Source organism: Pseudophryne corroboree, chromosome 2, assembly GCF_028390025.1.
Source record: "Pseudophryne corroboree isolate aPseCor3 chromosome 2, aPseCor3.hap2, whole genome shotgun sequence".
NCBI classification, from domain to species: Eukaryota; Metazoa; Chordata; class Amphibia; order Anura; family Myobatrachidae; genus Pseudophryne; species Pseudophryne corroboree.
The window spans coordinates 586472327-586492139 of record NC_086445.1 but is presented as its reverse complement, the minus strand read 5'-3'; the positions used below and the strand labels follow the sequence as shown (position 1 = coordinate 586492139).

Below are 19813 nucleotides of genomic sequence, written 5' to 3'. Positions count from 1 at the left end.
ACCTTCAGGCTGTGAGTAAAAGGTGTATATGAAACATAAATGAATTGTGTGAATGTACACACACTTTGTTTAATGCACAAAGTTATAAAAAATATTGGCTAAAACTACCTTCAGGCTGTGTGTATAAGGTGTATATGAAACATAAATGCATTCTGTGCTTAGACTTGGGTCCCATCGCCATGATATCTTATTATGGTATGCAATTATTCCAAAATACAGAAAAATCCGATATCCAAAATACCTCTGGTCCCAAGCATTTTGGATAAGGGATACTCAACCTGTACATAGGGGGTCATTCCGAGTTGTTCGCTCGTTATTTTTTTGTCGCAATGGAGCGATTAGTCGCTAATGCGCATGCGCAATGTCCGCAGTGCGACTGCGCCAAGTAAATTTGCTATGCAGTTAGGTATATTACTCACGGCATTACGAGGTTTTTTCTTCGTTCTGGTGATCGTAATGTGATTGACAGGAAGTGGGTGTTTCTGGGCGGAAACAGGCCGTTTTATGGGTGTGTGCGAAAAAACGCTACCGTTTCTGGGAAAAACGCGGGAGTGGCTGGAGAAACGGAGGAGTGTCTGGGCGAACGCTGGGTGTGTTTGTGACGTCAAACCAGGAACGAAACTGACTGAACTGATCGCAGATGCCGAGTAAGTGTGGAGCTACTCAGAAACTGCTAAGAAGTGTCTATTCGCAATTCTGCTAATCTTTCGTTCGCAATTTTGATAAGCTAAGATTCACTCCCAGTAGGCGGCGGCTTAGCGTGTGCAAAGCTGCTAAAAGCAGCTTGCGAGCGAACAACTCGGAATGACCCCCATAGCATTCATACACATTAATTCCTGTGTATTCCTCTCCAGGAAGATGACTGAACTCCTGATGAATCATACTCAGATGAGGACATGGTCCCACTCCATCTCATTGCCTCTTTCCTAATTAGAGCTGCATGATGAACCACAGACATCAGATGTAATCCTTACCACACCACTAACAGCTGTAAGAGTTGTGGCTTCACAAATCCTGGAGAACATAGCTGTGTTTGAGCAAACTAAGGTCAACCACTATTGGTTGACATGGACAAGGTTGACATGGGAAAAAGGATGACACAGGGAAGGTAGACACTATTTTTAATGTTTTTGGTGTTGTTTCCCCGTTACATGACCAGGAACCCCGATTAGTGCACTGCATCCGATTGCATGGCCTCTTCACTCATCATGCTGCAGGCAAGTTACCTCACTGCGCTCGGCACAGGTTGCTATTCCCAATCGTAGTCCACGTGGATGGTAAAGTATGAAAAAGTTGGAACTTAAAAAAAATATTGCAAAAAAAACACACAAAAAAACCTCATGTCGACCATTTAACAATGTTGACATTTTGTCCATGTTGACCTAGTGCATATAGAACTATTGACTGTCGACCTAACATCCGGATACCGGTAAAAGAGGAAGTCAGCCCCATTAGGTAGCATTTACTGTTGATCCTATTGACAAGATTCTATTGCTTTCCACTCTTCTCCTATGAGTGGGAGTTGTTACCCACATTAAATAATTCTAAACAATATTAATTCATGCAATGTTTGTAGAATATGTCATGAAATTTGATGACTAAGACAGAATGGGAAAGTGGGAAAACACTGCCGTAAGTTTTAGAAATCCCATTCACAATTGCTGTAGAATACAAAGGTATGTTGCAAATATCTTTCACATCTCAAATTGACAGGACTAGCATGATACAAAAACCATCAACATGTGGTCAGTTCTCTCTCAGTTAGGGATTTATTTACTAAGCGGTGTGTATTGGTAAAAGCTAAAGGTGCATACACACTTAGCGATATAGTAAACTATATATTGCTCAGGAGGGGGAAATTGTGCAATAGTTTACTGTATCGTCCAGTGTGTATGCAGCTGACGAAGAGCGATGCGCGCCCCCCGGGGCCGTCAACGACCCTCGTCCAAAGCTGCATGCTCCGGCCGGCCGTGACATGCCATCACAGTGCGATATCACACAGTAGGTATGCCTGCCATCAGGCGGCCCAGCCCAGGAGGGGAAACACTGGGCGATGTCAGTCACCAAGCACGTGCACCCACCATTACACTTTGCTGCAAGTTAAAACACTGGGTGTATTATTAGAAGCATTGCCCCTTTACATTTCAGGCTTAAAACATGCTGAGAAACTGCAGCTTTTACAAGCTGATGCTTAGTAAGTAAACCCCCTAGCGTCCAGTGATACGAATGAGCCTAGAGTTTGTGTTACTGTATTGAAACGTTTGTCTGGTGTGGCAATCTTTATAGAAGATGTTCAGAACTATATAATAAACATAAAGTCACTTTATAACATGTTCTTTGAAATAAAGACAGAGGGTTGACAACAATTTTTTGTTTTACTTTTTGTATGAGAAACCAAAAATATTCTGCTATACTTTATTTAAACCCCTAGTGGACGAAATCACTAGGAATAAAAGCAGTAAGGCACCACAGCATCAATTTCATCATTGCGCCTCTTACGTCAGTACTATAGTGCTCCTATACTACATAATGATTAAGCAAACACCAAAACATCTGAGAATACACAGAGAAATCCTCAAACTCCACGGGTTGATCCCAGCGCAGGATTGTGCAACTTAACGATTTCGTAAGAAAATCCTTATTACTCATGTGATATTTTGCAGCAATCTTACTGGGTATGTGCCTTTCTGGCCAAGGACAGAGTGATGAATCCACTGGATTAAAAACAGGAAGAGACTGTTCAAAGTTTGTTGTACCATCTTGTGTTGCTATTATTTATACCACCTTCTTCAGCAAGATAGGACTCATTCAGTTTTTTACTTTTTATCTAGCTCTGTACCACATCAATTCTGCGCCAGATTGTGGAACATAGTGATAGAATTAGAGATTTTCAAAGCAGGTCCCAGTTTGAGCCCCAAAATCTTCACCAAGTCACTCTGAGTAAGAAGTAGGAAGGCTTCCCCGTCTATTTGCTGTGAGAAATAGAAGACGCATTACAGCAGGTTAGTACATTCTCTTGGAATCATATCAAGTTGTCCCAACTATACAATTTAAAAATGAATTCTGGCCTTTAAGCCATTAAATACACACCAGATGGCCTTACTTAAACAAAAAATAACACGGTTAATTGTCAACCCTCTATAAATAGCAAAGACCAAATACAAAAAAAGGGGATTTGCTTTAAATTATTTTCTCTGAATCCATTGGGGGGACAGAGATGCAGGGGTGTAGAGAGTCCAAGCGAGAGTACGCAACTTTACGAATCAATAAAAAATTTGAGCCTCTTCATTCTGCTATATTCCCCTCCCTGTAGGGAACTCCACTGGTTTTCTAAACATGCATCGCAGGATATAAAACAAGAGGAAAAACAAAGAGAGGGAAAAATAACAGTCCCTAAAAGACTAAAGTAAATAGTATTTTTACAGGAGAAAGAGTATGATGCTAAGCATACAGGGGGTCATTCAGACCCAATCGCTGCTGTGAATTTTTGCACAGCAGCGATCGGGTCTAAACTGCGTATGCCCCGGTGCCGCAGAATGCCAGACAGCCAACGGCAGAGGCAGTCGCCGGGTGGGAGGGGGCGGGCCTGCGGCGTTTGGCTGACGTTTAGGCGGGCGCAGTCCGGGCAACGCATGCGTGCCCGAACCGTTGGGGACGAGCCGCGGTGGCTGCGTGACGTCACACGCAGCCGCTGCGACCCAGAGCAGCGACGGGCATCTCCGCAGTGCGATACTTTTGTACTTCTGTGGGAGGGCTGACATGCCGGGCGGACCAGCCCTGTGTGGGGCGGACTAGCCCTGTGCTGGTAGTCCCCCCGCATGTCAGGAAAGCTGATTGTAGATGTGCTAAATTTAGCACATCTACGGTCAGGTCTGAATCACGCCCACCGCGTCCCCCATCAGATCAGGGTAAAGGATTTAATGGAAGTACAAATATCCCATTATCGCTTACATCCTATGGGGAAACAGACTCAGAGGAGTTCCCAAAGCTGCTCTTATGGGTGAGAATTGCGGTGTTCAGTACTAGTATCTGTACGCAAAAACATTACACAGGTTTTCACAGGAAACGTGTGAAAAAAGGACCAGGTGGTCACCAAACACAGCTACTTCGCTAAAGTCCCATCCCTCATGGGTCTACTTTCTCTCACATATACATACAGACGCTCCTAACTTAATAACCAAGTTCCGTTCCTAGGACCAGTAAACGTATCGGTCCTTAAGTGTGGAGCCACATAACTGTACTTACGCAGCATTGCAGAGATGCCGTGCCCCACAGTATGTACTTACGCCACACTACCGTACATGACGCTAAGATGCTGTGCTTGATGCTGAGATGACCCTGGGACACCAATACTGTATATTTTCTAATCTTTGACAGTTTGCAAACACTTCAAAAGAAAAAAACAGAATGCCTGGCCCCATATAATGTTGCAGATAAGAAAAAACCCAGGAGCCAGCACATCAGTGATTCAAACTCAATTTATGCTAAAGGATAAAGGGGGTCATTCCGAGTTGATCGCTGGCTGCCGTTGTTCGCAGCGCAGTGATCAGGCAAAAAATTGGCATTTCTGCGCATCCGTATGCACCGCAATGCGCACGCGCGACATACAGGTACAAAGTACTTTGTGGTTTTGCACAGGTCCTAGCGAAGCTTTCAGTCGCACGGCACAACGCAGGAAGATTGACAGGAAGGGGGTATTTCTGGTTGTCAACTGACAGTTTTCTGGGAGTATTTGAAAAAAACGCAGGCGTGCCAGGGAAAACACAGGCGTGGCTGGGCGAATGCTGGGCAGGTGTGTGCCGTCAAAAGCCAACCCTCTATCGTTAGAATCAACGCACACGAAGAGTAAGTTCAGTGCTGGTCTTGTTTTGCTCAAAATGTTTTTGCAGGCGCTCTGCTGCACAGGCGTTCGCACTTCTGCAAAGCGAAAATACACTTCCCAGTGGGTGACGACAATGCGTTTGCACGGCTGCTAAAAACTGCTAGCGAGCGATCAACTCGGAATGACCACCAAAATCCAATGCATCCAGAAAATGTATATAAAAGTGCATAATGAGGAAAATAAGGCAAAGTAGCAGCATAGTTCATAGCAGCATAAATGCCAAATACTTATCAGCATTACAAACTATGGAAAGGCTTCCCCTCTGCTCTGGTCAGCTGATGACGGGGGAGAAGTGCCCCGAAACGTTAATTAAAAACACAGCTTTTTTCACTAAGTAAGGAGTCCAGGAGTGCCACCTCTTTTGCTCAGGTATATATATTTTCCACTGGTATCCCAGACGCAGACTGCTGGCGGGGGGAGGGGTAAATACTGGCTGCTTTATTTTTATACTGCAATTTAGATTTCAGTTTAAACACACCCCATCCAAATCTAACTCTTTCTGCACATGTTATATCTTTCCCACCTGCAGTGCACATGGATTTGCCCATTAGAGGAAAATGTTATTTTGCAATCAACCTTGAATTAGGCTTCTGGACAAGAGGTTCAATTGTTGTTGTGACCAAGCTCCAGAACGGGGAAGAAATGTTATATGAAGTATATCCTTGTTAATGAGCAAGGTCAGAGGCGAATGGTCAGACTGGTGAGATCTCCCCTACCTCGTCTCTGAAGATAGAGGCTTGTTCCATACACCCTGGCAGCTGCTGGACAAACTGAGCAACCTGCAGAGAAAGAGGATGAAAGACTCAATTTATAACGAAAAGGTTTGATTTGGTGGGTTTTTTTTGGGGGGGGGGGGGGGGGGGGGGGTAGAATAATCTCTATTCCCAATGTGGGATCTTACTTCTTCAGCATTCCACTTGCTGACAGATTTAGCAGTATATGCTGACACCTCCGGAAGCAGGTGGCATTGCTGTTCCCAGCACAGGTGAATACGATGACCAGGGTCTGAGGAGAGTGATGTCATGAACACTGACTGATGCAGTGGTTGCTCCAAACTCAATTCACAATCTGGGGAAAATGGGGGCATTTCAACTGAAGCATCATTATTTAACATACAGTAAGTAAACATTACATAACCGCAAACAGACTACATACCTGTACCATCTCTATCCTGTCTAATCAGTTGCAGGCGGATATACGTGTGAGCACCACTAAAACAGAAAAATAAGAATTTACTCACCGGTAATTCTATTTCTCGTAGTCCGTAGTGGATGCTGGGAACTCCGTAAGGACCATGGGGAAAAGACAGGCTCCGCAGTAGACTGGGCACTCTAAAAGAAAGATTAGGTACTATCTGGTGTGCACTGGCTCCTCCCTCTATGCCCCTCCTCCAGACCTCAGTTAAGGAAACTGTGCCCGGAAGAGCTGACACAACAAGGAAAGGATTTGGAATCCAGGGTAAGACTCATACCAGCCACACCAATCACACTGTACAACTTGTGATAAACTTACCCAGTTAACAGTATGAAAAACAACTGAGCCTCCTTTTACGGATGGCTCATAACAATAACCCTTTAGTGAAGCAATAACTATATACATGTATTGCAGAGAGTCCACACTTGGGACGGGCGCCCAGCATCCACTATGGACTACGAGAAATAGAATTACCGGTGAGTAAATTCTTATTTTCTCTGACGTCCTAGTGGATGCTGGGAACTCCGTAAGGACCATGGGGATTATACCAAAGCTCCCAAACGGGCGGGAGAGTGCGGATGACTCTGCAGCACCGAATGAACAAACTCAAGGTCCTCCTCAGCCAGGGTATCAAACTTGTAGAATTTAGCAAATGTGTTTGAACCCGACCAAGTAGCAGCTCGGCAAAGCTGTAAAGCCGAGACCCCTCGGGCAGCCGCCCAAGAAGAGCCCACCTTCCTTGTGGAATGGGCTTTTACTGATTTAGGATGCGGCAGTCCAGCCGCAGAATGTGCCAGCTGAATCGTGCAACAGATCCAGCGAGCAATAGTTTGCTTTGAAGCAGGAGCACCCAGCTTGTTGGGTGCATGCAGGATAAATAGCGAGTCAGTTTTCCTGACTCCAGCCGTCCTGGAAACATAAATTTTCAAAGCCTGGACTACGTCCAGCAACTTGGAATCCTCCAAGTCCCGAGTAGCCGCAGGCACCACAATAGGTTGGTTCAAATGAAACGCTGATACCACCTTTGGGAGAAATTGGGGACGAGTCCTCAATTCTGCCCTGTCCATATGGAAGATCAGATACGGGCTTTTACATGACAAAGCCGCCAATTCTGACACACGCCTAGCTGAAGCTAAGGCCAACAGCATGACCACCTTCCACGTGAGATACTTTAGCTCCACGGTCCTAAGTGGCTCAAACCAGTGTGATTTCAGGAAATCCAACACTACGTTAAGATCCCAAGGTGCCACTGGAGGCACCAAAGGGGGCTGAATATGCAGCACTCCCTTTACAACCGTTTGAACTTCAGGCAGTGAAGCCAGTACTTTTTGAAAGAAAATAGATAGGGCCGAAATCTGGACCTTTATGGACCCCAATTTTAGGCCCATAGTCACCCCTGACTGTAGGAAGTGCAGAAATCGACCCAGCTGGAATTCCTCTGTTGGGGCCTTCCTGGCCTCACGCCAAGCGACATATTTCCGCCATATGCGGTGATAATGCTTTGCTGTCACATCCTTCCTAGCTTTTATCAGCGTAGGAATCACTTCATCTGGAATGCCCTTTTCCGTTAGGATCCGGCGTTCAACCGCCATGCCGTCAAACGCAGCCGCGGTAAGTCTTGGAACAGACAGGGCCCCTGCTGTAACAGGTCCTGTCTGAGAGGCAGAGGCCATAGGTCCTCTGAGATAATTTCTTGTAGTTCTGGGTACCAAGTTCTTCTTGGCCAATCCGGAACGATGAGTATAGTTCTTACTCCTCTCTTTCTTACTATACTCAGTACCTTGGGTATGAGAGGAAGAGGAGGGAACACATAAACCGACTGGTACACCCACGGTGTCACTAGTGCGTCCACAGCTATCGTCTGAGGGTCCCTTGACCTGGCGCAATATTTTTTTAGCTTTTTGTTGAGGCGGGATGCCATCTGGTTTTGAAGCAGGGGCTCTGCTTGACTCAGGGCGTTGTAAATGGCCCTTAGTTCCAGTATATTTATGTGCAGTGAAGTCTCCAGACTTGACCACTGTCCTTGGAAGTTTCTTCCCTGAGTGACTGCCCCCCATCCTCGGAGGCTTGCATCCGTGGTCACCAGGACTCAGTCCTGTATGCCGTACTTGCGGCCCTCGAGAAGATGAGCACTCTGCAGCCACCACAGCAGAGACACCCTGGCCCTTGGGGACAGGGTGATCAACCGATGCATCTGAAGATGCGATCCGGACCATTTGTCCAACAGATCCCACTGAAAGATCCTTGCATGGAACCTGCTGAAGGGAATTGCTTTGTAAGAAGCCACCATCTTTCCCAGGACTCGCGTGCAGTGATGCACCGACACCTGTTTTGGTTTCAGGAGGTCCCTGACCAGAGATGACAATTCCTGGGCCTTCTCCACCGGGAGAAACACCGTCTTCTGTTCTGTGTCCAGAATCATGCCCAGGAAAAGCAGACGCGTCGCAGGAATCAGCTGCGACTTTGGGATATTCAAAATCCAGCCGTGCTGTTGCAACACTTCCTGAGAGAGTGCTACGCTGACCAACAACTGCTCTCTGGACCTCGCCTTTATGAGGAGATCGTCCAAGTACGGGATAATTATAACTCCCTTCTTCCGAAGGAGTATCATCATTACGGCCATTACCTTGGTAAATATTCTCGGTGCCGTGGAGAGACCAAACGGTAACGTCTGGAATTGGTAATGACAGTCCTGTACCACAAACCTGAGGTATTCCTGGTGAGGTGGGTAAATGGGGACATGCAAGTAAGCATCCTTGATGTCCAGCGACACCATAAAATCCCCCTATTCCAGGCTTGCAATAACCGCCCTGAGCGATTCCATTTTGAACTTGAACTTCTTTATATAAGTGTTCAAGGATTTTAAATTCAGAATGGGTCTCACCGAACCGTCCGGTTTCGGTACCACAAACATTGTGGAATAGTAACCCCTTCCCTGTTGAAGGAGGGGGACCTTGATTATCACCTGCTGGAGGTACAGCTTGTGAATTGCCGCCAGTACTACCTCCCTTTCCCTGGGAGCAGCTGGCAAGGCTGATTTGAGGTAACGGCGAGGGGGAGTCGCCTCGAATTCCAGCTTGTATCCCTGAGATACAATTTGTACAGCCCAGAGATCCACTTGTGAGCGAACCCACTGGTTGCTGAAGTTTCGGAGACGCGCCCCCACCGCACCTGGCTTCGCCTGTGGAGCCCCAACGTCATGCGGTGGACTTAGTGGAAGCAGGGGAGGATTTTTGTTCCTGGGAACTGGCTGCCTGGTGCAGCTTCTTTCCTCTACCCTTGCCTCTGGCCAGAAAGGATGCTCCTCTGACCCGCTTGCCTTTCTGAGGTCGAAAGGACTGCACTTGATAATACGGTGCTTTCTTAGGCTGTGAGGGAACCTGAGGTAAAAAAGTCGACTTCCCAGGTCCGAGAGACCGTCCCCAAACAATTCCTCACCCTTATAAGGCAAAACCCCCATGTGTTTTTAGAATCAGCATCACCTGTCCACTGCCGAGTCCATAATACTCTCCTGGCAGAAATGGACATTGCATTAATTCTAGATGCCAGCAGGCAAATGTCCCTCTGGGCATCCCGCATATATAAGACGACGTCTTTTATATGTCCGAGGGTTAGCAAAACAGTATCCCTGTCGAGGGAATCAATGTTGTCCGACAGGGTATCTGTCCATGCTGCTGCAGCACTACACATCCAGGCTGAAGCAATAGCAGGTCTCTGTAGAGTACCAGAGTGTGTATACACAGACTTCAGGATATCTTCCTGCTTTTTATCCGTAGGCTCCTTTAGGGCAGCCGTATCCTGAGACGGCAGTGCCACCCTTTTAGATAAGCGTGTTAGCGCCTTGTCCACCCTAGGGGATGTTTCCCAACGTAACCTATCCATTGGCGGGAAAGGGTACGCCATCAGTAACCTCTTAGAAATCACTAGTTTCTTATCAGGGGAACTCCACGCTTCTTCACACAATTAATTTAATTCATCAGATGGGGGAAAAGTCACTGGCTGCTTTTTCTCCCCAAACATAATACCCCTCTTGGTGGTAACCGGGTTAATGTCAGAAATGTGTAAAACATCTTTCATTGCAATAATCATGCATCGGATGGCCTTTGTAGACTGTACATTTGTCTCATTCTCATCTACACTGGAGTCAGACTCCGTGTCGACATCTGTGTCTACCATCTGAGCTAGCGGGCGTTTATGAGCCCCTGACTGCTTCTGAGTCGCCTGGGCAGGCGCGGGCTGAGACCCCGGCTGTCCCAAGGCTGCTGCGTCATCGAACCTTTTATGTAAGGAGTTGACACTGTCGGTTAAGACCTTCCACATAGCCATCCAATCAGGTGTCGGCCCCGTCGGGGGTGACACCACACTTATCTGCCCCTGCCCCGCCTCCACGTAACCCTCCTCATCAAACATGTCGACACAGCCGTACCGACACACCGCACACACACAGGGAATGCTCAGACTGAGGATAGGACCCCACAAAGTCCTTTGGGGAGACAGAGAGTATGCCAGCACACACCACAGCGCTATATAACACAGGGATTTACACTATAAAAAGTGATTTACCCAATAGCTGCTTAAATATCTTATTTGCGCCTAAATTTATGTGCCCCCCCTCTCTTTTTTACCCTTCTTGTATCAGGATACTGCAGGGGAGAGCCTGGGGAGCTGCTTCCAGCGGAACTGTGAAGGGAAAATGGCGCTGGTGTGCTGAGGAAGAAGGCCCCGCCCCCTCAGCGGCGGGCTTCTGTCCCGCGTTTTATGTAACTTAATGGCGTTTTTTTTTACACATATACAGTTTGCAGACTGTATTATGTGTATTTTAATTGCCAAAATGTATTATAATTGCTGCCCAGGGCGCCCCCCCCCCCAGCGCCCTGCACCCTACAGTGACCGGAGTGTGTGGTGTGCTGTGGGAGCAATGGCGCACAGCTGCAGTGCTGTGCGCTACCTTAATGAAGACAGAAGTCTTCTGCCGCCGATTTCATCGCTTCTCTTCTGTCTTCTGGCTCTGCAAGGGAGACGGCGGCGCGGCTCCGGGAACGGACGATCGAGGTCAGGCCCGTGTTCGAACCCTCTGGAGCTAATGGTGTCCAGTAGCCTAAGAAGCACAAGCTAGCTGCAAGCAGGTAGGTTTGCTTCTCTCCCCTCAGTCCCACGTAGCAGTGAGTCTGTTGCCAGCAGATCTCACTGAAAATAAAAAAACTAACAAATACTTTCTTTTCTAGCAAGCTCAGGAGAGCCCACTAGGTGCATCCAGCTCTGGCCGGGCACAGATTCTAACTGAGGTCTGGAGGAGGGGCATAGAGGGAGGAACCAGTGCACACCAGATAGTACCTAATCTCTCTTTTAGAGTGCCCAGTCTCCTGCGGAGCCCGTCTATTCCCCATGGTCCTTACGGAGTTCCCAGCATCCACTAGGACGTCAGAGAAATAGGATTTTAATTACCTACTGATAAATCCTTTTCTCATAGTCCGTAGAGGATACTGGAATTCCATTTAGTATCATGGGGTATAGACTGGTCCACTAGGAGCCATGGGCACTTTAAGAATTTGATAGTGTGGGCTGGCTCCTCCCTCTATGCCCTTCCTACCAGACTATTTCTAAGAAACTGTGCCTGAGGAAACAGACATACTTTGAGAGAAGGATATAAAAGGATAGTGGTGAGATTTCAAACCAGCCCACACAAACCAGAAGAAAGCTATGCTAACTCAACTTTAAACAGGAACAGCAACAGCTGAACCAACAATACTTAACCAAGTAACAGTGCAGGAAGTACGAAGCACTAGGTGGGTGCCCAGTATCCTCTACGGACTACGAGAAAAGGATTTACTGGTAGGTAATTAAAATCCTATTTTTTCTTACGTCCTAGAGGATACTGGGGTTCCATTTAGTACCATGGAGATGTACCAAATTTCCCAAACTGGGTGGGAGAGTGCTGAGGTTCCTGCAGAACTGATTGGCCTCTGAGGACCTTCAGTTTGGTCAAAGTATCGAACTTGTAGCACTTAGCAAACGTGTTCAAACCAGACCAAGTAGCCGCTCGGCAGAGCTGTAAACCCGAGACACCCCGGGCAGCCGCCCAGGAAGAACCCACCGACCTAATAGAGTGGTCCTGTACAGATTTTGAAACTGGCAAAACTGCCGTGGAATAAGCATGCTGGATAGTGTGCCTGATCCAGCGTGCAATGGACTGCTTTGAAGCAGGAAATCTAATTTTATTGGGATCATAAAGAACAAACAGTGAGTCCGATTTTCTATGACAAGCTGATTGCTTTACATACACCTGAAAAGCCCTCACAACATCCAAAGACTTTGAAGTGGCAGAGGTGTCAGTGACAGCCGAAACCACAATAGGTTGGTTGATGTGAAACGCAGACACCACTTTAGGAAGAAATTGCTGACGAGTCCTGAGTTCAGCTCTGTCCTCATGGAAAATTAGGTAGGGGCTCTTGTAAGACAACGCCCCCAACTCTGACACGTCTTGCTGAAGCCAAGGCCACCAGTGTGACGGTCTTCCACGTAAGATATTTTACGTTCACCCCCTGTAACGGTTCAAACCAGTCCGATTGGAGGAACTGCAGCACCAAATTGTTTTCCCATCCCCCCCTTTTCCTTTGCCAAATTGATATCCCAAGGTGCCGTGGGAGGCACAAAGGGAGGTTGGATGTGCAGAACACCTTTCAAGAACGTCTGGACCTCAGGAAGAGAAGCCAATTGTTTTTGAAAGAAAATGGTCAAGGCCAAAATCTGAACTTTTATGGAGCTCAGACGTAGGCCCACATCCATACCTGCCTGCAGAAAAAGTAGGAAACGTCCCAAATGAAATTACACCGCAGAATAATTTCTGCTCTCACACCAAGAGACGTAGATTTCTTCCAAATACGGTGGTAATGCTTAGACGTCCCCCCCCTTCCTGGCTTGGATCATAGTCAGGATAACCTTGTTAGGGATCCCTCTTCTGGCTAGAATCAGCCGTTCAACTTCCATGCCATCAAACGCAGCCGCGGTAAGTCCTGATAAACAATCGGGCCCTGTTGCAGAAGATCCTCGCGAAGAGGTAGAGGCCACGGATCTTCGAGGAGCATCTCCAGAAGGTCCACGTACAAGGTCCTTCTTGGCCAGTCCGGAGCAATAAGTATTGCTTGAACCTTTTCCCTTTTTATTCTTTTTAGAATTCTTGGGATCAGAGGAAGTGGAGGAAACACGTACACCATCTGATAGACTCATGGAGTCATCAGAGCGTCTACCGCCATTGCCTGTGGATCTCTCGACCTAGAACAATACCGCTTGAGCTTCATGTTGAGACGAGAGGCCATCATGTCGATTTGTGGATATCCCCATCGACATGTCAAGTACCTAAACACTTCCAGGTGAAGGCCCCACTCCCCCAGGTGCAGGTCGTGTCTGCTGAGGAAGTCTGCTTCCCAGTTGTCTACTCCCGGAATGAAGACTGCTGACAACGCCACAGCGTTTTTTTCTGTCCAGAGGAGAATTCTTAACACCTCTGACATTGCTGCTCTGCTTTTTGTTCCGCCCTGTCGGTTTATGTACGTCACTGCCGTCACATTGTCCGACCGGACCTGAATAGCCCGATCTTGATGAAGATACGAGGCATGCAGAAGGGCACTGTATATGGCCCTGAGTTCCAGAATGTTGATTAGAAAGAGGACTTCCTGACTTGACCATCTTCCTTGAAACCCCTGGGTGACTGCTCCCCAACCTCTGAGGCTTGCGTCTGTGGTTAACAGAATCCAATTCTGATTCCGAACCTCCGACCCTCGACGAGGTGAGAAGTCTGTAGCCACCACAGAAGGAAGATCCTGGCTTTTGGCGACAGATGGATCCTCTGGTGCATGTGAAGATGCGATCCGGACCATTTGTCCAACAGATCGAACTGGAAGGGTCTGCGTGAAACCTTCCGTATTGAAGCGCCTCGTAAGAGCCACCATTTTACATCCCGAACCATCGACTGGATTACCAATGCCTTTTCCAACGGAAGGAACACCTTCTGGGACTCAGTGTCCAGTATCATTCCCAGGAATGGAAGCATCCGTGCTGGCTCTAGGTGAGATTTCGGAAGGTTCAGAATGATCCTGGAGAAGTTTGGTTGAGAGACCAATGCTGTTCAGCAACCTCTCTCTCCCTGGACGGCACCTTAATCAGAAGATCGTCCAGGTACGGAATTATATTCACTCCCTGTTTGCGGAGTAGAAACATCATCTCGGCCATCACTTTGGTGAACACCCTCAGTCCATGGAGAGACCAAATGGCAGGGCCTGGAACTGGTAGTGACAGCCCTGCAGTGCAAACCGTAGATAAGCCTGATGAGGCGGCCAGATCGGAATGTGAAGGTACGCATCTTTGATATCCAGAGACACTAGGAATTCCCCTTCCTCCAGACCTGAGATCACCGCTCTCAGAGACTCCATCTTGAAGTTGAACACTCTTAAGAACGGGTTCAAGGACTTGAGGTTCAGAATTGCCCATACCGAACAGTCTGGTTTCAGTACTACAAACAAGTTGGAATAGTACCCCTTGTTTGCAGATGAGGTGGAACTGGCACAATGACTTGAGTCTATACCAGTTTTTGGATGGCATGCTGTAAAGTTATACTTGCCTCTTGTGAAACTGGTAAGCCTGATTTGAAGAATCTGTGAGGTGGGAGCTCTTGGAACTCAAGTCTGTAACCCATGGGAAATAATATCTATGACCCAGTGATCCCGGCACGAACTTGACCAGATGTGACTGAAGAATGTTAGTTGGGCTCCCACCTGACAGCCTTCCAGGCATCGCAGTCCACCGTCATGCTGAAGGCTTTGAGGAAGCAGAGCCTGAGCTCTGTTCCTGAGCACCTGCAGTTGCTGGTTTGCGTGGTTTACCTCTTGCGCCTCTGGAGGCCGTAAAAGCACCTCTGTATTTGCCCTTAAACTTGGCTGTCCGAAAGGACTGTAAATTTGAAGCTGAATAAGCTTTCCTGGCAGGGGAAGCTGCGGAAGGAAGATACATAGAACTTACCCGCAGTAGCTTTGGAGATCCATTTGTCTAGTTCATCTCCAAACAAGGCCTCTCCTGTGAATGGTAGGCCTTCCACGCCTTTCCTGGGGTCCGTATCAGCAGTCCACTGGCATAGCCACAAGGCCCTGCGTGCCAACACTGCCATAGTGGTGGTGCGTGCATTAAGCAAGCCTATCTCTTTTATGGCTTCACCATAAAGTTCGCAGAGTCCTGTATATGCTGCAGCAGTAAAATGTCCCCCCTAGACAAGGAATCTAACCCCTCAATTAGGTTACTTGACCATTTAGCAATGGCTTCAGTGATCCACGCACATGCAATAGTGGGTCTTTGGGCCACCCCAGCAGCTGTATACAATGCTTTGAGTGTAGTATCAATTTTACGATCAGCTGTGTCTTTTAGGGAGGCTGCACCAGGAACAGGCAATACAATTTTTCGTGACAGTCTAGAGACTGATGCGTCCACTATCGGTGGATTTTCTCATTTTTTCCTATCCTCCAGAGGAAAAGGAAAAGATGAGAGCAACCTTTTAGGGATTTGAAATTTCTTATCAGGATTAACCCACGGTTCTTCAAACAGGGTATTCAATTCCTTTGACACAGGAAAAGTGACTGAGGACTTCTTTTTTACATCAAAATAAGATTCCTCACACTCCTCTGACACCTTATCAGGAATTTGCAGAACATCTCTGATAGCCTCTATAAGAGCCTATATTCCCTGTGACAGAGTAGCATCCCCCCCTCCAAATCCACCTCAGTCTCCTCCATGTCTGACCCGTCAGCATCAGTGTCAGACTGCAGGATATGGGCCAGAGATAGTTTTTGCGGACCAATGGGAGGGGATTGAGACGCTAGTTTGGGGCCTGCCAAAATGTAAAATGTGACAGCACACACACACACACAGGAAAAGGTTAAACACAATGAATTTAACCCACAAAGAGCCCTTCAGGAAGACAGTTATTTGGAGCCAGCCCCAAAACGCCCTTACCGTGAATGTCAAGCTTAGCCGGGTCACAGACTAAGTGCACTAATAATCGCTCCCCCCCTGCTATGACCCCCTGGTACCGTGTCCACTGCAGAGAGAAAATGGCGCTGATGAGCTGCTGGATCCACTGATAGTGAAGGCCGCGCCCCCTCAATGGCGCGCGGTCTTCACGCTTTTTTATACTGGCTGAGGTAATCTGGTGCTTAAAATGGAGAGAAAACCATTTTACAGTTGTTTTTGCCAGTGTGGGTACGGTGTACAGTGTACTGAGACGCAGCTGTGTACTGTGTCTGGAGACGCATTCCGACCCGGTTAGAAGCCGTGCGTCTCCGTACCCACATGCCGCCATTATGGCTGGCGCCCCACTAACCGGGATGCTGGCTTAGTACTCACCACTCTTTATTCTTCTGGCTCTGTTAGGGGTGGCGTCGTGCTGCGGGAATGTACGCTCGCCATGGTGGGGCTTGCAAATTGTTCCCTCAGGAGCTCAGTGTCCTGTCAGCGGGGAACGGGACAATTAACCGTTCAAGAGGTTGGGCCGTTCTCCCCCCCCTAAGTCCCACGAAGCAGGCAGACTGGTGCCATCCAGCCCTGCCTGAGAATAACAAACATATAAAATAAATGCAGAAAACTCTTCAAGAGCTTCCGTAAGTGTGACCGGCTCCTCCGGGCACATTTTCTAAACTGAGTCTGGTAGGAGGGACATAGAGGGAGGAGCAAGCCCACACTATCAAACTCTAAAAGTGCCCATGGCTCCTAGTGGACCCGTCTATAACCCATGGTACTAAATGGAACCCCAGTATCCTCTAGGACGTAAGAGAAATGGGTGTTACAGAATTGCACCACTATTACAAATCTGCATAAATAACGAATGATTGTATTAAAAGAAATTAGGACAATTAAACTATACAGCAGAAATATATCACATAATTGGATATATGACATTATACCTAGCAAAACCTCTTATACTGAAAAACGAAAGCAAACTCTGCTCACCCCTCCTTGTATACTGGGACACTACCAGCTATTACCACAGAACCTGCACATGAAAGTAACACATGGATTCTCTTGTTTTCAACAAGGCTACCATAGTAATTTGCTTGGGAGTTTATGCAGATATTGACTACTTGATATTGCCCAGTTATTGGGGGTTTAGCACACATACTGTATGTAATGATAGGTCCAGGTGGGTTTTAAAGAGCCTTTACTTTTGAAGTGCAAATGATGAAGTACACATGACAAAAATATGCTTAACTTTATGCATGAAAAATAGAAATAAACTAAAATGTGGCTGTCTCTCGGTTCCACTCATTATGCCCTTGAAGTATCACTATCTCTATTTGATGGGTAAGCTAGCCTTGTTGTTTTTTGACCAAGGGAAGGGACAAAGTGGAAAGCTGTCCACACATACTGATGTTGTTAGTGACATCTGACAGTATGGCAAAAATCAAATTGGATTATTATAAGGCACGTGTATAAAAGTTTACACAATGCCTTGCTGAAGTATTCACCTCCCTTGGCTTTTTACATATTTTGTTACATTACAACCTGTAATATAATTTTTTATTTTATCTGAAATTTAAGTGATGAATCTGCACAAAAACGAGTTTTATGGTAAGAACTTACCTTTGTTAAAACTCTTTCTGCGAGGTACACTGGGCTCCACAAGGAATGGACAATGGGTGTAGAGTAGGATCTTGATCCGAGGCACCAACAGGCTCAAAGCTTTGACTGTTCCCAGAATGCATAGCGCCGCCTCCTATATCACCCCGCCTCCCTGCACAGGATCTCAGTTTTTAATTAACCAGTCCAATGCAGTAGCAGGAAAAGAGACGACAACGGTTAGTAGCCACAACACCGCATTCTCACGACAGGAGACGTGTCAGCGGCTAATGCCATACCAACCCAAAGAAGCTAAGTGCGTCAGGGTAGGCGCCTTGTGGAGCCCAGTGTACCTCGCAGAAATAGTTTTAACAAAGGTAAGTTCTTACCATAAAACTTGTTTTCTGCTGCAGGGTACACTGGGCTCCACAAGGAATGGACAATGAGGATGTCCTAAAGCAGTTCCTCATGGGAGGGGACGCACTGTAGCGGGCACAAGAACCCGGCGTCCAAAGGAAGCATCCTGGGAAGCGGCAGTATCGAAGGCATAGAACCTTATGAACGTGTTCACAGGGGACCACGTAGCCGCCTTGCACAATTGTTCAAGGGTCGTACCACGTTGGGCCGCCCAAGAAGGTCCAACAGACCGAGTAGAATGGGCCTTAATGTGCAATCACCATTCTAATCCATCTGGCCAGAGTTTGCTTGTGAGCAGGCCAGCCCCGTTTGTGAAACCCAAACACAACAAATCATATTTCCTAATAGGAGCAGTTCTCTTCACATAGATACGGAGAGCCTGTACCACATCCAAAGACCGCTCTTTGGGAAACAGATCAGGAGAAACAAGTGCCGGAACTACAATCTCCTGATTAAGGTGGAACGAAGAAACCACCTTAGGTAGATAGCCGGGACGAGTCCTAAGAACCGCCCGGTCACGGTGAAATATCAGATATGGGGAACTACAGGACAAGGCACCCAAATCCAACACTCTTCTAGCTGAAGCAATAGCCAGCAGAAACACCACCTTAAGGGAAAGCCACTTAAGGTCAGCTGAACCAAGAGGTTCAAACGGAGACTCTTGTAACGCCTCCAAAACCACCGACAAGTCCCAAGGAGCCACAGGCGGGACATAGGGAGGTTGGATACGCAACACGCCCTGAGTAAAGGTATGCACATCAGGTAAGGTTGCAATTTTTCTCCGAAACCACACCGACAAGGCAGATATTTGAACCTTGAGGGAGGCCAGACGCAGGCCTAAGTCCAGGCCCTGCTGAAGAAAAGCCAACAACTTGGCTATACTAAACTTGGAAGCGCCATAACCGTTAGATGCGCACCAGACCCTATAGTAAATCCGTGCCGAAGCCGGTTTCCGGGCCCGCAACATAGTTTGAATGGCCGCCTCAGAAAACCCTTTAGCCCTTAAGACGGAAACTTCAAGAGCCACGCCGTCAAAGACAGTCGGGCTAGGTCCTGGTAGACACAGGGGCCCTGAACGAGGAGGTCTGGGCGTTGTGGAAGTAGAATTGGACGCTCTGACGATAGGCCTTGCAGGTCTGAGAACCAGTGCCGTCTGGGCCACGCTGGAGCTATGAGAAGCAGAATTCCTTTTTCTTGCTTGAACTTCCGAATTACCCTGGGCAGGAGTGACACCGGAGGGAACACGTACGGCAGCCGAAACCTCCACGGTATCGCCACCGCATCCACGAATGCTGCTTGAGGATCCCTCGTCCTTGCTCCGAAGACCAGAACATTGTGATTGTGTCGAGACGCAATCTGATCTACGTCTGGAAGGCCCCACCTTTCCACTAGGAGTTGAAACACTTCTGGATGGAGGCCCCACTCGCCGGCATGCACGTCCTGACGACTGAGAAAGTCCGCTTCCCAATACAGGACTCCCGGAATGAATATTGCCGATATGGCCGGCAGATGGCGTTCTGCCCACTGTAGAATCCGTGAGACTTCCTTCATTGCTAGGCGGCTTCGAGTGCCGCCTTGATGATTTATGTAAGCCACTGTGGTGGCGTTGTCCGACTGTACTTGAACAGGACGGTTCTGAATTAAATGCTGGGCTAGGTTCAAGGCATTGAAGACCGCCCGCAACTCCAGAATATTGATCGAGAGGAGGGACTCCTCCTTAGT

At 47.6% G+C, this 19813-nt stretch overlaps 1 protein-coding gene across 3 annotated transcripts in view; it reads right to left on the bottom strand.

Annotated features, from left to right (window-relative positions):
- Window positions 1-2356: 2356 nt before the first annotated feature.
- L3MBTL3 (L3MBTL histone methyl-lysine binding protein 3) overlaps window positions 2357-19813 on the bottom strand; it is a 200671-nt gene continuing 183214 nt past the window's right edge. For all 3 annotated transcript variants that reach the window (XM_063954528.1, XM_063954526.1, XM_063954527.1), the window contains exons 19-22: window positions 6038-6093; window positions 5784-5950; window positions 5599-5661; window positions 2357-2972 (exon numbers count right to left, since the gene is read on the bottom strand). In XM_063954528.1, the coding sequence (XP_063810598.1) occupies window positions 2844-2972; window positions 5599-5661; window positions 5784-5950; window positions 6038-6093 (415 nt within the window). In that variant the 3' untranslated portion in view covers window positions 2357-2843. The remainder of the gene's footprint in view (window positions 2973-5598; window positions 5662-5783; window positions 5951-6037; window positions 6094-19813) is intronic.